At 43.2% G+C, this 14,763-nt stretch overlaps 2 protein-coding genes, 1 non-coding gene and 4 pseudogenes across 4 annotated transcripts in view; 6 read left to right on the forward strand and 1 right to left on the reverse strand.

Annotated features, from left to right (window-relative positions):
- Positions 1-1,727, reverse strand: part of LOC115149072 (retinol dehydrogenase 10-A) — a 21,252-nt gene extending 19,525 nt beyond the window's left edge. For both annotated transcript variants that reach the window (XR_003866789.1, XM_029691577.1), the window contains exon 1: positions 953-1,727. Coding sequence is in view for 1 of the 2 variants with exons in the window: in XM_029691577.1 (XP_029547437.1) it covers positions 953-1,253 (301 nt within the window). In the remaining variant the exon portion in view is untranslated. The remainder of the gene's footprint in view (positions 1-952) is intronic.
- A 3,648-nt stretch (positions 1,728-5,375) lies between these two features.
- Positions 5,376-11,063, forward strand: LOC115149080 (60S ribosomal protein L7). Its single transcript, XM_029691591.1, has 7 exons — positions 5,376-5,454; positions 5,949-6,048; positions 6,501-6,667; positions 7,439-7,576; positions 8,904-9,013; positions 9,642-9,860; positions 11,006-11,063. Exons 1-6 carry the CDS (start codon positions 5,441-5,443, stop codon positions 9,848-9,850), a joined length of 738 nt encoding a protein of 245 aa, XP_029547451.1. The 5' UTR covers positions 5,376-5,440; the 3' UTR covers positions 9,851-9,860; positions 11,006-11,063.
- LOC115163506 (uncharacterized) lies at positions 6,210-6,304 on the forward strand (annotated as a pseudogene).
- On the forward strand, positions 7,251-7,343 carry LOC115163503 (small nucleolar SNORD12/SNORD106). Its single transcript, XR_003869758.1, has one exon. It is a non-coding gene; the product is annotated as a small nucleolar SNORD12/SNORD106 (small nucleolar RNA).
- On the forward strand, positions 8,463-8,561 carry LOC115163515 (uncharacterized; annotated as a pseudogene).
- LOC115163504 (uncharacterized) lies at positions 9,246-9,341 on the forward strand (annotated as a pseudogene).
- LOC115163505 (uncharacterized) lies at positions 10,236-10,330 on the forward strand (annotated as a pseudogene).
- Positions 11,064-14,763: the final 3,700 nt, after the last annotated feature.

Genomic DNA, 14,763 nt, shown 5'->3' on the forward strand with positions numbered 1-14,763 from the left:
GTTATGAAATGTATAAATTCCAGCCCTCTATAGTTGTTGTGTGTACACTGTGGTGTGATGGTAGGGAGGCTAAAACATTTTGTCCCCTTTGTGCTATACTAGTATCCTGACATTGCCTATGGGGATGTGTGAAACGTACACTGCCCGAAGTGTCCCCACTCCCCAAGTGACTAGATAACCGTTTCGCGTGGCGCCGACTGGTAAGATGCTTCAGGAGGGCGGTTACCTGCCAGCAAGGTTCGCATAGACCCACACAGAGAGAGAGAGAGAGAGAGAGAGAGAGAGAGAGAGAGAGAGAGAGAGAAGAGACAGAGACAGAGACAGAGACAGAGAGAGAGAGAGAGAGAGAGAGAGAGAGAGACAGAGGGACAGAGACAGAGAGACAGAGACAGAGAGAGAGGACAGAGAGAGAGAGAGAGACAGAGAGAGAGAGAGAGAGAGACAGAGAGAGACAGAGAGAGAGAGAGACACAGAGAGAGACAGAGAGAGAGAGAGACAGAGAGAGAGACAGAGAGACAGAGACAGAGACAGAGAGAGAGACAGAGAGAGAGAGAGAGAGAGAGAGAGAGAGAGAGAGAGACAGAGAGAGAGACAGAGAGAGAGAGACAGATAGCTCCCTGCCAAACGTCCATAGTTATCTGACCTTAGTACCAGAGCAGGGCTACTGATCTAAGTTAAGTTCCCCGCAGAATTATGCAGCCCAGCTACCGATCTAATAGGCTACAGCGATGTGCTATTATAATAAACTAAAGTCGACCGTAAATAGTTGGCTTAAAAACATGAATGTTTAAACAAGATATAATCTTGTTAGTACAATGTTGCGATCAATAGAATAAACAATGTAACCTAGGGTGACCCTGACCAGACTGTATCAAGCTGACCAGCTCTGTTCAGTAGCCTACAGGAAGAACAAGCAATGCTGCACGGATCGGGTGACAAGAGTGAAACTCACCATCTTTAGACATCGGGGTTTCACTGTCCACTTCTCGGTAGATTTCCCGTACCAACTCCGCCGTCTCCTCGTTACTTTGACTGTTGATGTCCCACAGCACCAATACAGCCCGTCTCCGGGCGAACTCCTTGGCGAACAGCCGGCCCAGACCGCTCCCTGCCCCGGTGATAACGCACACCTGTCCCGCTACACTCTTCTCCTTCGGCCGTACCACCCATTTCGCCCCGGCCGTAACAAAAGCCCACAGTACTTTCAAGATAACTACAAAAAACTCTGCAAAAATCACCATCGCATTCATCATCTTGAGGAAGATATTTAAATAAATGTAAAATTAAAAACCGGAGATAAAACTTGTATAGAAAGAGCACAGTTCTTTAGGCTATGGTGGTTTTGAATGACTAGTGAGTTATAAGCAGCCGAAGTTGTGTTAAGTTCAGCTATGTACCGAACGGACTAGTTAACGGATTTAACTAATATAACCAGTGTTGTTGATGAAACAAAACGGTCAGAATACTGTCAGTTCAAAAACGCCTTAAATACAAGGTCAATTAGACTACTTTTTCTTTAAAAAAAAAATGATCCCAAGACTGCAAAAGAAAATCAGCTAATAATTGAATCAATAAACGCTTTTCTAAAGTTGCTTGTCGATGGTGCAGAGTCCCCAGCTTTCCGCAGTGAGGACGGAGTCTTCCTTCTCTCTGTTGCAGTGACAGTCCTTCACCTCTCTCATAACACAACAGTGGCTGAAGCGCGTTTGAACCAGTCTGTCCATCTAATGGGCCCTTATAGGACCGGGTCCCGGAGGGCCTGACAGAAACACAGCCGCGTCACAACGCGTCACATCATCAGGGAGATTAAAGCATCAAGGCGCGTCGTGGAAACTGGAGGATGACTGGCGCTCTTGTGCCACCTGTGGGATATTTTGCATAAGTGTTGTCAGATTAATGAAAGTAGAGGGAAAACGTTGTAACAAAATGTCTTATTCAACAGTTAGCCATTGTTTTAGATGTTCTTTTTCTCATTTTGTTTTTCTTTTTTTAATAAAATAACATTCAGACTTTTTTGGGGAAGCAGGTAGCCTAGTGGTTAGAGTGTAGAGGTGGCAGGTAGTCTAGTGGTTAGAGTGTAGAGGTGGCAGGAGGCAGGTAGTCTAGTGGTTAGAGTGTAGAGGAGGCAGGTAGTCTAGTGGTTAGAGTGTAGAGGAGGCAGGTAGCCTAGTGGTTAGAGTGTAGAGGTGGCATGTAGTCTAGTGGTTAGAGTGTAGAGGAGGCAGGTAGCCTAGTGGTTAGAGTGTAGAGGAGGCAGGTAGTCTAGTGGTTAGAGTGTAGAGGAGGCAGGTAGACTAGTGGTTAGAGTGTAGAGGAGGCAGGTAGACTAGTGGTTAGAGTGTAGAGGTGGCAGGTAGACTAGTGGTTAGAGTGTAGAGGTGGCAGGTAGTCTAGTGGTTAGAGTGTAGAGGTGGCAGGTAGACTAGTGGTTAGAGTGTAGAGGTGGCAGGTAGTCTAGTGGTTAGAGTGTAGAGGTGGCAGGTAGCCTAGTGGTTAGAGTGTAGAGGTTGCAGGTAGCCTAGTGGTTAGAGTGTAGAGGCGGCAGGTAGTCTAGTGGTTAGAGTGTAGAGGAGGCAGGTAGCCTAGTGGTTAGAGTGTAGAGGTGGCAGGTAGCCTAGTGGTTAGAGTGTAGAGGCGGCAGGTAGTCTAGTGGTTAGAGTGTAGAGGTGGCAGGTAGCCTAGTGGTTAGAGTGTAGAGGTGGCAGGTAGACTAGTGGTTAGAGTGTAGAGGCGGCAGGTAGTCTGGTGGTTAGAGTGTAGAGGCGGCAGGTAGCCTAGTGGTTAGAGTGTAGAGGTGGCAGGTAGACTAGTGGTTAGAGTGTAGAGGTGGCAGGTAGTCTAGTGGTTAGAGTGTAGAGGTGGCAGGTAGACTAGTGGTTAGAGTGTAGAGGTGGCAGGTAGTCTAGTGGTTAGAGTGTAGAGGTGGCAGGTAGCCTAGTGGTTAGAGTGTAGAGGTTGCAGGTAGCCTAGTGGTTAGAGTGTAGAGGCGGCAGGTAGTCTAGTGGTTAGAGTGTAGAGGAGGCAGGTAGCCTAGTGGTTAGAGTGTAGAGGTGGCAGGTAGCCTAGTGGTTAGAGTGTAGAGGCGGCAGGTAGTCTAGTGGTTAGAGTGTAGAGGTGGCAGGTAGCCTAGTGGTTAGAGTGTAGAGGTGGCAGGTAGACTAGTGGTTAGAGTGTAGAGGCGGCAGGTAGTCTGGTGGTTAGAGTGTAGAGGCGGCAGGTAGCCTAGTGGTTAGAGTGTAGAGGCGGCAGGTAGTCTAGTGGTTAGAGTGTAGAGGTGGCAGGTAGTCTAGTGGTTAGAGTGTAGAGGTGGCAGGTAGCCTAGTGGTTAGAGGGTAGAGGCGGCAGGTAGCCTAGTGGTTAGAGTGGAGGGGCGGCAGGTAGCCTAGTGGTTAGAGTGTAGAGGCGGCAGGTAGACTAGTGGTTAGAGTGTAGAGGTGGCAGGTAGACTAGTGGTTAGAGTGTAGAGGTGGCAGGTAGCCTAGTGGTTAGAGTGTAGAGGAGGCAGGTAGTCTAGTGGTTAGAGTGTAGAGGTGGCAGGTAGTCTAGTGGTTAGAGTGTAGAGGTGGCAGGTAGTCTAGTGGTTAGAGTGTAGAGGAGGCAGGTAGTCTAGTGGTTAGAGTGTAGAGGTGGCAGGAAGCCTAGTGGTTAGAGTATAGAGGTGGCAGGTAGCCTAGGGGTTAGAGTGTAGAGGTGGCAGGTAGTCTAGTGGTTAGAGTGTAGAGGTGACAGGTAGTCTAGTGGTTAGAGTGTAGAGGTGACAGGTAGTCTAGTGGTTAGAGTGTAGAGGAGGCAGGTAGTCTAGTGGTTAGAGTGTAGAGGTGGCAGGTAGTCTAGTGGTTAGAGTGTAGAGGTGGCAGGTAGTCTAGTGGTTAGAGTGTAGAGGAGGCAGGTAGTCTAGTGGTTAGAGTGTAGAGGTGGCAGGTAGACTAGTGGTTAGAGTGTAGAGGTGGCAGGTAGTCTAGTGGTTAGAGTGTAGAGGTGGCAGGTAGTCTAGTGGTTAGAGTGTAGAGGAGGCAGGTAGTCTAGTGGTTAGAGTGTAGAGGTGGCAGGTAGTCTAGTGGTTAGAGTGTAGAGGTGGCAGGTAGACTAGTGGTTAGAGTGTAGAGGTGGCAGGTAGACTAGTGGTTAGAGTGTAGAGGTGGCAGGTATTTTTTAAATTTTATTTCACCTTTATTTAACCAGGTAGGCTAGTTGAGAACAAGTTCTCATTTACAATTGCGACCTGGACAAGATAAAGCAAAGCAGTTCGACACATACAACAACACAGAGTTACACATGGAGTAAACAAACATACAATCAATAATACAATAGAACAAAAGAAAACAAAAAGTCTATATACAGTGAGTGCAAATGAGGTAAGATAAGGGAGTTAAGGCAATAAATAGGCCATGGTGGCGAAGTAATTACAATATACCAATTAAACACTGGAATGGTAGATGTGCAGAAGATGAATGTGCAAGTAGAGATACTGAGGTGGAAAGGAGCAAGATTTAAAAAAATACAGTATGGGGATGAGGTAGATAGATAGATGGGCTGTTTACAGATGGGCTATGTACAGGTGCAGTGATCTGTGAGCTGCTCTGACAGCTGGTGCTTAAAGCTAGTGAGGGAGATATGAGTCTCCAGCCTCAGAGATTTTTGCAGTTCGTTCCAGTCATTGGCAGCAGAGAACTGGAAGGAAAGACGACCTAAGGAGGAATTGGCTTTGGGGGTGACCAGTGAGATATACCTGCTGGAGCGCGTGCTACGAGCCTAGGTAGCCTAGTGGTTAGAGCATTTGGCCAGTAACCGAAAGGGTGCTAGTTTGAATCCCCGAGTGGACAATGTAAAAATCTGTCATTCTGCCCCTGAACAAGGCAGTTAAACCCACTGTTCCTAGGCCGTCATTATAAAGAAGAATTTGTTCTTAACTGACTTGCCTAGTTCAATAAAAAAAATGGTAACGATAACTTAGCTGTAAAAGTGGTACCTGTACAAGAGCTGATGAAGATTGTAGTGTTTTGGTTTATTACACCAACAAAATGCCAGTTTGATTTAAAGTTATGAAACTAAAGTGAAATCTTATAAAACCATGTACACATCATGTCAACATGTACGCATCAGTTATAATTACATTCAATAACTATATATTTCTGTTAAATGAATATTGTTGAAAAAAGTTATTTCTTTATTGTAAAATAAAACAATATTTATACATTTTTAAAAAATATATATTTTTGAATGCACTGTCAAATCTCAGAAGTACAGCGCATCACCAAATATATTGGAAGATGTATTGAAATATATGTTTTAACTGATATAGTGGATTCAGTCTTTAAAAAAAAAATCAATGTCAGGTGCGAATTCTGTTCAGGCAGTTTAATAGACAACTACTACCGGGGTCCTTCAACCTTTATCTCACGCATGCGCATCAGAGAGAGTCTCTTTCTCGGCGGACATAATGGCGGACGCAGAGTGAGTGATTTGTTCTCTGCCAGAATCTAAATCCATCTACCGATTTAATTAATATCATCAAGTTATTTGACATTAAAAATTTGTGTATCTATTGTTAACAAACATGTTGTTCGTATCAGTAGTGTTGAGTGTCGTTTTTCTATGCTCTACGATATTTGGTTGAGTGGATGTGGGTAGAAAAAGAAAAAAACAACGTCCGTCTTGTGAATTAATCTGCACGTTTCACGATAATGTTTATTATGTTTGGCTTTTAATGTTACGGATATATTGTCTATGGGTGTAGCGAATGTTTTCTGACTTTTATGCTGTTTTAGTCCACCACAATACCACCCTACCGGGAAATGGCTAAGTAACATTAGCGGGGATGTTGCTAACACTCTTGATATGATGAGTTTTTCTCCTCTTTTTTAAAAAAAAAAACATTTTAATTAAAACTATTACACAGCCAGTTGCTACCATATTAAAAACGTTCCTGTTGTGAATCTGTGTTGCAGAAAAAAGGTCCCTGCGGTGCCGGAAAGCCTTTTAAAAAGGCGGAAGGCCTTCGCCACCATGAAGACCATGCGGATCAAGAAGATGCTCGCCGAAAAAAAAGTACGTTTTGTTGTTGAGTTAGTTAACTAGCAGGTTTCCACGTTCACTATGTTTTTAGAATATGTAGTTGATGTACTGGCATTGTCCTACTGCAAGTTGTTGGGAAAATGTCTTAACCTTATTGGTTTTTAAGGATGCCCTGTCATTTAAACTTTCTATACAATGTGGTTAATGATGCTCAACTTTTTTCCCCATCTTATCGACTCTGGTGAAAACCAGTCTGAAAAAAATAAGCCAATTTGTCTGAAATCACATTGAAAGAAATTACAGGCAATGTCCTAAATAAGCATTTTTTTTTTCTCCCCCCAGCTGTGATATTTAGCCGATAGATATATTATCCACTATCAGATTAAACATTTTTTGCATCAAGCATAAAACAACTTGTGAAGTTAACTACAGGTGTTACCCAGTTTTCATGCTCTGACTCATACCTGATGCTTTGTATCCCCCAGACTCGCAAGGTGACCAGGCACCTGATCTACAAGAGGGCTGAGAAGTACCACAAGGAGTACAGGGAGATGTACCGGCGTGAGATCCGCATGGGGCGGACAGCCCGCAAGGTTGGGAACTTCTACGTCCCAGCTGAGCCTAAACTGGCCTTCGTCATCAGGATCAGAGGGTAAGTTTCTTCTTCCCCCCCCCCCTGGATGAAAGTGTCTGTTAAATTACATGTATTGTCAGAATTGCCTTCCCTGTTGGCTCAGTTGGTAGAGCATGGTGTGTGCAACGCCAGGGTTGTGGGTTCGATTCCCAAGGGGGGGGGCAGTACAGAGGGGGGGAAAAGAATACAAAAAAAATTATGAAATGTATTCATTCACTTCTGTAAGTCGCTCTGGATAAGAGCGTCTGCTAAAAACAAATTGCTTCGTATCACAGTGGCTTGTTCACCATTTTCACTCAGGTGCTGGGTAAAAAGATACATGTAATATTAAATCTACAGTCATATCGATTTTTTTTTTTTTTTTTTTTTTTTAATTGTATTTGTTTTGTCACTTGGGATAGACGGTGAATGTCACTTTCCTGTCTTGGTAACGTATACACCCCTAAAACTCAACTCTGGATCTCTAAGCCAGTTCCACTGTGTTCCCCTCAAATCAGGGACTAGATTTTAGATCTAGTACACAAGGATATGCAATTAATTATCAGGTAGAAAACCAGCAGGCTCAGGACCTCGTAGGGTAAAAGTACCTCATGTTTTACACAATGTGGTTAATGATGCTCAACTTTTTTCCCCATCTTATCGACTCTGGTGAAACCAGTCTGAAAAATAAGCCAATTTTGTCTGAAACCACATTGAGTGTAAACTAAAGCTGACTGAAAAAAAAAGAATTAATGACACTGTTCTGAAAACACGAGTGTAACTACCTTTCCCCGTGTCTCCCTCCCCCAGTATCAACGGTGTCAGTCCCAAGGTGCGCAAGGTCCTCCAGCTGTTACGTCTGCGTCAGATCTTCAACGGCGTGTTCGTCAAACTGAACAAGGCTTCCATCAACATGCTGAGGATCGCCGAGCCCTACATCGCTTGGGGGTAAGGCTGCCGTGACCATCTGCTTGAATATGAACCCCCAGTTCCCGGGGTATCGAGGCTAGTTCCCGGGGTATCGAGGCTAGTTCCCGGGGTATCGAGGCTAGTTCCCGGGGTATCGAGGCTAGTTCCCGGGGTATCGAGGCTAGTTCCCGGGATATCGAGGCTAGTTCCCGGGATATCGAGGCTAGTGCCACTAATTTTCATTTCCCCCCTCTAATCAGGGACTCATTTAGACCTGGGACACATAGTGGAAACGCTTATCTCCCTCACTAGCTTTAAGCACCAGCTGTCAGAGCAGCTCACAGATCACTGCACCTGTACATAGCCCATCTATAATTTAGCCCAAACTACTACCTCTTCCCCTACTGTATTTATTTATTTATTTAGCTCCTTTGCGCCCCATTATTTATATTTCTACTTTGCACTTTCTTCCACTACAAATCTACCATTCCAGTGTTTTACTTGCTATATTGTATTTACTTTGCCACCATGGGCTTTTTTTGCCTTTACCTCCCTTATCTCACCTCATTTGCTCACATTGTATATAAACGTATTTTTCTACTATATGTTTGTTTTACTCCATGTGTAACTCTGTTGTATGTTGTCGAACTGCTTTGCTTTATCTTGGCCAGGTCGCAATTGTAAATGAGAATTTGTTCTCAACTTGCCTACCTGGTTAAATAAAGGTGAAATAAAAGTGGGTGCAATTAATTCAGGTGGAACAGAATCAGCAGTCCTCTGGACCTCCAGGTGTAGATTTGAATACCCCTTTCCTATTTTATGGTTTCTGTTTCATATATATATATATATATCGATTTACTTGGCAGTGATTAAGGTGAGATAGAAGTTACAAATTGTACTGTCATTGTCCCAGAAGTTTTTACACAATGTGGTTAATGATGCTCAACTTTTTTTCCCCATCTTATCGACTCTGGTGAAAACCAGTCTGAAAAAAGAAATAAGCCAATTTGTCTGAAACCACATTGAGATATTACTAATGGCACTCTTTAATTTCAGTAAACCAGTCACACGCTTGTGTGGCGTGCCCAGTATAAATGACGTTTTGATTGGCTGCAGGAATTTGTCGCTGGTTTAATGAGACTACACAACCTACTTGTTGGCTAGTACATGACATTTGTTTAATGCTTTTCAATAGTTATCGCAAAGCTCCATTTATTTATTTTTATATATATATATATATATATATATATATATATATATATATATATATATATATATATATATACTTTGAATGGAGGTGGGTAAAATGGCAACGATACACTAGGTGTTTAAGTACATCAATGATAGTGTTTCTCTTGTCTCTTAGGTACCCCAACCTAAAGTCTGTGCGTGAGCTGATTTACAAGCGCGGCCATGGCAGGATGACCAAGCAGCGCATCGCTCTCACAGACAACGCCCTGATCGAGAAGGCCCTGGGTACGCTTTTACGATGCTTCTGTACGGCTGTGTTTTACACAAGCAGCCCGATTCTGATCTTTTGCCCAGTTATTGGCAAAAGGTCAATTGGAGGACAATGATCTGAATTGGGCTGCCGGTCCTATATGGGACTGGATGGATAGATGGATCTATCTCTGAGAAGTGAAAGCTAGTTTCATATACTAAGCTAGGGCAGGATGCCCCCTTACTCCTGTCTTATAAACTTCTATACAATGTGGTTAATGATGCTCAACTTTTTTCCCCATCTTATCGACTCTGGTGAAACCAGTCTGAAAAATAATTAGCCAACTTTGTCTGAAACCACACTGAGAAACCGACTGCTACTTTAATCTGATATGTTTAAAATAGGAAACTGCATTTAGATAATGCTTAATTTAATGGACCTAGATATCCCATTACTGTACACAGACTTTTATCCATTAAAGGGGTAGTCTACACAGACCGTTATCCATTAAAGGGGTAATTTGAGTCGTTACATTTCTCCATCCCTCAGCTGTTTACTAAAACAGTGGCTGGGTGAGGGCTTAGTAGTTTGAGCTACAGATTGCCTCTTTGAAGAATCGTGCCGTTTCCTCACTCTGGCTTTGTCCTCGTCTCCCTCTCCCAGGTAAATACAGCATCATCTGTGTGGAGGACCTGATCCATGAGATCTACACAGTCGGGAAGAACTTCAAGCCTGCCAACAACTTCCTGTGGCCCTTCAAACTGTCCACACCCCGTGGCGGCATGAACAAGAAGACGACTCACTTTGTGGAGGGAGGAGATGCTGGAAACAGGGAAGACCAGATCAATAGACTCGTCAGGAGGATGAACTAGGGAATCTATGGTGAGACTATTATTCCATGGGCTCTCGACTCTGTTCCTGGGGATCGACCCACCTGTATGTGTTGCTCCAACCTCCGTTTTTTCGGCTTATCAACCAGCTAATTATTCAAATGATGTAGTATTGGGATGCGACCCCTTCATGTCAGTAAACGCAGGTTCCTGGAGATGGGTAGTAGGACACAATTTCCACCTTAAGTTTTATTTTTTATGGAATCGTTAAGATCTCGATTAGCTGAATTGGGTTTTACGGTGGTGTAGCTCCAGCATCAGGACTGTCTTCTGGGCCGGTTTCTCAGCTTGATCCAATTCAATCCCCCCCAAAAATCATTTGAAATGTCATTGTTTCTACTTAAGTGTCCAGTTTCTAGTTTTATACAATGTGGTTAATGATGCTCAACTTTTTTCCCCATCTTATCGACTCTGGTGAAAACCAGTCTGAAAAAATAAGCCAATTTTGTCTGAAACCACAAGTAAAAAAAAAAAAGACTGTCATTCCAAATATGAAGTGAACTGAAAATGGTGTTTATTTTACAGTTTAACCGTCTCAAAACCGGATAATTCTGGACCAGATTGTGTTCCACTGAGATTCCATTTCTTATTTCGATGGGGAACAATTATGAATTCGCTGGATTAAACGGCCAGGCTCAAGTGTTAAAATCATAACACACAAAAAATAAAAGTCCATTAAATTTGTCAACTGCATTTCTTTTTTTATTGTAGAGCAGCTTGTTACGTTATTTCCCAACATGGCCGTGTCCCATATGGGCTCCCTATATAGGGCATGACGTATGGGATGTTAACTAGCGCCCTATTTGGTGCCCTATATAGGGCATGAGGTGCCCTTTGGGATGTTAACTTGGTTTAAGTTCCACTAAAAGCAGCTTGTGTTTGTATATACGGCACACTAGTTTAAGCATGACGTTACCAAAGATGACTCAATGTCCTGAAAGTGAAACTTGGATTACAATGGTTTTGTTTGTTTGTTATAGTGTGGCATCAAGGAAACCCTTGACTAGATTTCTGGAGTCTTTAGTATTTTTTTATGGGTGTAAATCTTGACTACACAAACTATTGGAAATGTTTATTTGCTGTAGAAACTGATTTTGTTTTCTGGTATTAATGTTGTGAATTTCTTTGTTTTTCCAGGTTTTTCATGGGATTCTGAGCTCTGTAAAATAAAAACATCAGAAGAAGTGTATTTGTTGAACTCTGGCCTGAAGTCATTATTTTGGTGCTGCTGCCATCTAGTGTAGAATGTTGGAGCAGCCAACTTTAAAAAAAACCTTGAATCAACTATGTTCTACATTTTATCAATTATATTCAAATTGTAGATGGTTCTGGAATTCAAGTAACTTTGATGCTGTACAGTGAAATCAAATTTTATTGGTCACATACATTTACATTTTAGTCATTTATCCAGAGCGACTTACAGTAGTGAATGCATCTTTTTTTTTTCCCGTACTGGTCCCCAGTGGGAATCGAACCCACAACCCTGGCGTTGCAAACACCATGCTCTACCAACTGAGCTACGCGGGACATGCAGATGTTAATGCGAGTGTAGCGAAATGCTTGTGTTTCTAGTTTTGACCGTCCGGTAATATGGAACAATTCCACATCTACCTTATACACACAAGTGTAAAGGAATGATTAAGAATATGTACATATAAATATATGGCTGAGCGATGGCCGAACGGCATAGGCAAGATGAAGTAGATGGTATAGAGTACAGTATATACATATGAGATGAGTAATGTCAACATTATATAAACAGGCATTGTGTAAGTGACTAGTGGTACATTTATTACATCCAAATGCTAATTATAAAAGTGTATTCAAATGTATTTTACAGTACATTTTTTGGGGGGTAATTTGAGTTATTTTAGCATGAGGTGTGTTAAGACTGACAATATAAATGCAACATGTAAAGTGTTGGGTTTCATGAGCTGAAACAAAAAATCCCAGACATTTTTCCATATGCGCTAAAATCGTATTACTCAAATGTAGTGTGTTTGCATTCCTGTAAGTGAGCATTTCTCCTTTGCCAATATAATCCATCCACCTGAAAGGTGTTGCATATCAAGAAGCTGATTAAACAGGATCATCACATAGGTGCACCTTGTGCTGGGGACAAACCGGTCCCTTTAAAATGTGTGCTTATGTCCCACTAGAAGAGAGACCCACATGTGAAAAAGGATCCAAAACTGAGGCTCGAATGCAAAGATGTTTATTGAAACACGGTGCCCAAAGTATATACTTAACTGAAAGGTCAAAACAAAGATTTGGCCTCAGGTCATTAGCAGTGTCACAACACAATGGTGCCAGCGGGGATGGCTGTTTTACGGGCTCCTAACCAATTGTGCTATTTTGTGGTGTTTCACATTGTAACTTATTGTGTACATAATGTTGATGCTGCTGTCTCATGACCAAAAAAAGCTTCTGGACATCAGAGCAGCGATTACTCTTAACTAGACAAAGGATTTTCTTTTCTTTAGTGAGTCGGACGGGAAGGATGTAATGTTGCCCCCAGACCTTGGCCCAAATCCCCACCGTTCACATGAAGGAATTACAGGGGGTGGAGATCAGGGTGCCTTGTGAGAGTTCGTCGGGTGGATAACCTGCCTCGACCATCCGTTCTTTTAGCCAACGTGCAATCACTGACTGTTCTACCAAAGGGACATTAAAAAACGAATATCTTAACGTTTCACTGAGTCGTGGCTAAACGACTGATAATATACAGTTGGCTGTGTTTTCCGGGTATCGGCAGGACAGAGTAGCTACGCCTGCTAAGACGAGGGGTGGGGGGGGTGTCAATTTGTCAATAACAGCTGGTGCTCGATGTCTAAGGTAGTCAAGGTTTTGCTCGCCTGAGGGAGAGTACCTCATGATAAGCTGTAGACCACACTATCTACCAAGACCGTTTTCATCTATTTTCCGTAGCCTTCTATTTACCACCACATACCGACGCTGGCACTAAGACTGCACTCAACGAGCTGTATAAGGCCATAAACAAAAAAGAAAATGCTCACCCAGAAGTGGAGCTCGTAGCGGCCGGGGACTTAAATGCAGGAAAACTTATCCGTTTTACGTCATTTCTACCAGCATGTCACATGTGCAACCAGAGGAGAAAAACTAGACCATCTTTACTCCACACTCAGAGACGCATACAAAGCTTTCCCTCGCCCTCCATTTGGAAAATCGGACCATAATTCTATTCTCCTGAATGCCTGCTTACAAGCAAAAAAGTAAAGCAGGAAGTACCAGTGACTCGCTCAGTACGGAAGTGCATCGATGACGTCCCCACAGTGACCGTACGTACGTACCCCAACCAGAAGCCATGGATTACAGGCAACATTTGCACTGAGCTAAAGGCTAGAGCTGCCGCTTTCAAGGAGCGGGACACTAATCTGGACGCTTATAAGAAATCCTGCTATTCCCCCAGACGAACCGTCAATACAGGACTAAGATTGAATCCTACTACACCGGCTCAAAGGGAAACCCAGCCGCGAGCTGCCCAGTGATGCAAGCCTACCAGACGCTTCGAAGCAAGCAACACTGAAGCATGCATGAGCACACTAGCTGTTCCGTACGACAGTGTGATCACGCTCTCCGTAGCCGATGTGAGCAAGACCTTTATAGACAGGTCAACATTCACAAAGCTGCGGGGCCAGATGGATTACCAGGACGTGGACTCTGAGCATGTGCGGACCAACTGTCTTCACTGACATTTTCAACCTCTCCCTGACCGAGTCTGTAATACCTACATGTTTCAAACAGACCACTATAGTCCCTGTGACCAAGAAAGCGAAGGTAACCTGCCTAAATGATTACTGCAGCGTAGCACTCCCTTTCCCAGCTGGACAAAATGAACACCTATGTGAGAATGCTGTTCATTGACTACAGCTCAGAGTTCAACACCATAGTGCCCTCAAAGCTCATCACTAAACTCAGGACCCTGGGACTAAACACCTCCCTCTGCAACTGGATCCTGGACTTCCTAACGGGCCGCCCCCAGGTGGTGAGGGTAGGCAACAACACATCTGCCACGCTGATCCTCAACACTGGGGCCCCTCAGGGGTGTGTGCTTAGTCCCCTCCTGTACTCCTTGTTCAACCACGACTGTGTGGCCAAGCACAACTCCAACACCATCATTAAGTTTGCTGACGTCCCTAAAAAAGAGCCATATTACAACCTATGTGTTGTGATAATCGCATAGTTATTTCTATAAATCCTTTTAATTCATATGCCTTGTGACTGATATATATATATATATATATATATAGGACTATAGCTGAGACAATAAGAAGACACAGTGGCAGAATAAATTCAACCACTCCTTTGTTTTATAACAACAACAAAAAAACGGAGAGCGACCTCTGTCCCGTGAAGTCCACAAAGCACATTACAGATAAGTTACATGACCTTCAGCACGGTCAAGCAAGTTAATGTGACATTTTCGGACCACTAAACAAGTATTGATTTAGAACCACAGAGAGTTGCCGCAAGTCGGAGAGAACAGGAGCTGCCTCCACTATTCCAACATCACCAAATCACCTCTGCTTAGTCTAAAAATATACCAAAAAACTATTTAGTCCAATCAACATAAGCTAAATATGATGCGGCTGTCCATGGTACTGATTTCTGTTTGTGTGTGTGTGTTTGTGTGTGTGTGTGTGTGTGTGTTTGTGTGTGTGTGCAATTAGAAAAACCTGTTGACTCACCCTACTTGTAGAGAAACACCAATGCCATCCTCCTCTCTTTCACGTTAACGAAACTTTTATTTTTTGTTGTCTTAGGCTACCTGGCTAAAATGATTGCCCATGAATGGAAGTTAGGTAAGAGAGCAATGTTAGCTAGTTAACATTAGTCTTCTACATCTAGCTACATATTGAACTAACATCCTCTCA

Source organism: Salmo trutta, chromosome 2, assembly GCF_901001165.1.
Source record: "Salmo trutta chromosome 2, fSalTru1.1, whole genome shotgun sequence".
Taxonomy (NCBI): Eukaryota; Metazoa; Chordata; class Actinopteri; order Salmoniformes; family Salmonidae; genus Salmo; species Salmo trutta.

Bases quoted from the DNA above. Each gene is read 5' to 3' on its own strand.
- LOC115149080 (XM_029691591.1), top strand. The intron at 6,668-7,438 runs GTAAGTTTCTTC...TCCCTCCCCCAG, and splicing joins TTCGTCATCAGGATCAGAGG to TATCAACGGTGTCAGTCCCA. The intron at 9,014-9,641 runs GTACGCTTTTAC...TCCCTCTCCCAG, and splicing joins CCTGATCGAGAAGGCCCTGG to GTAAATACAGCATCATCTGT.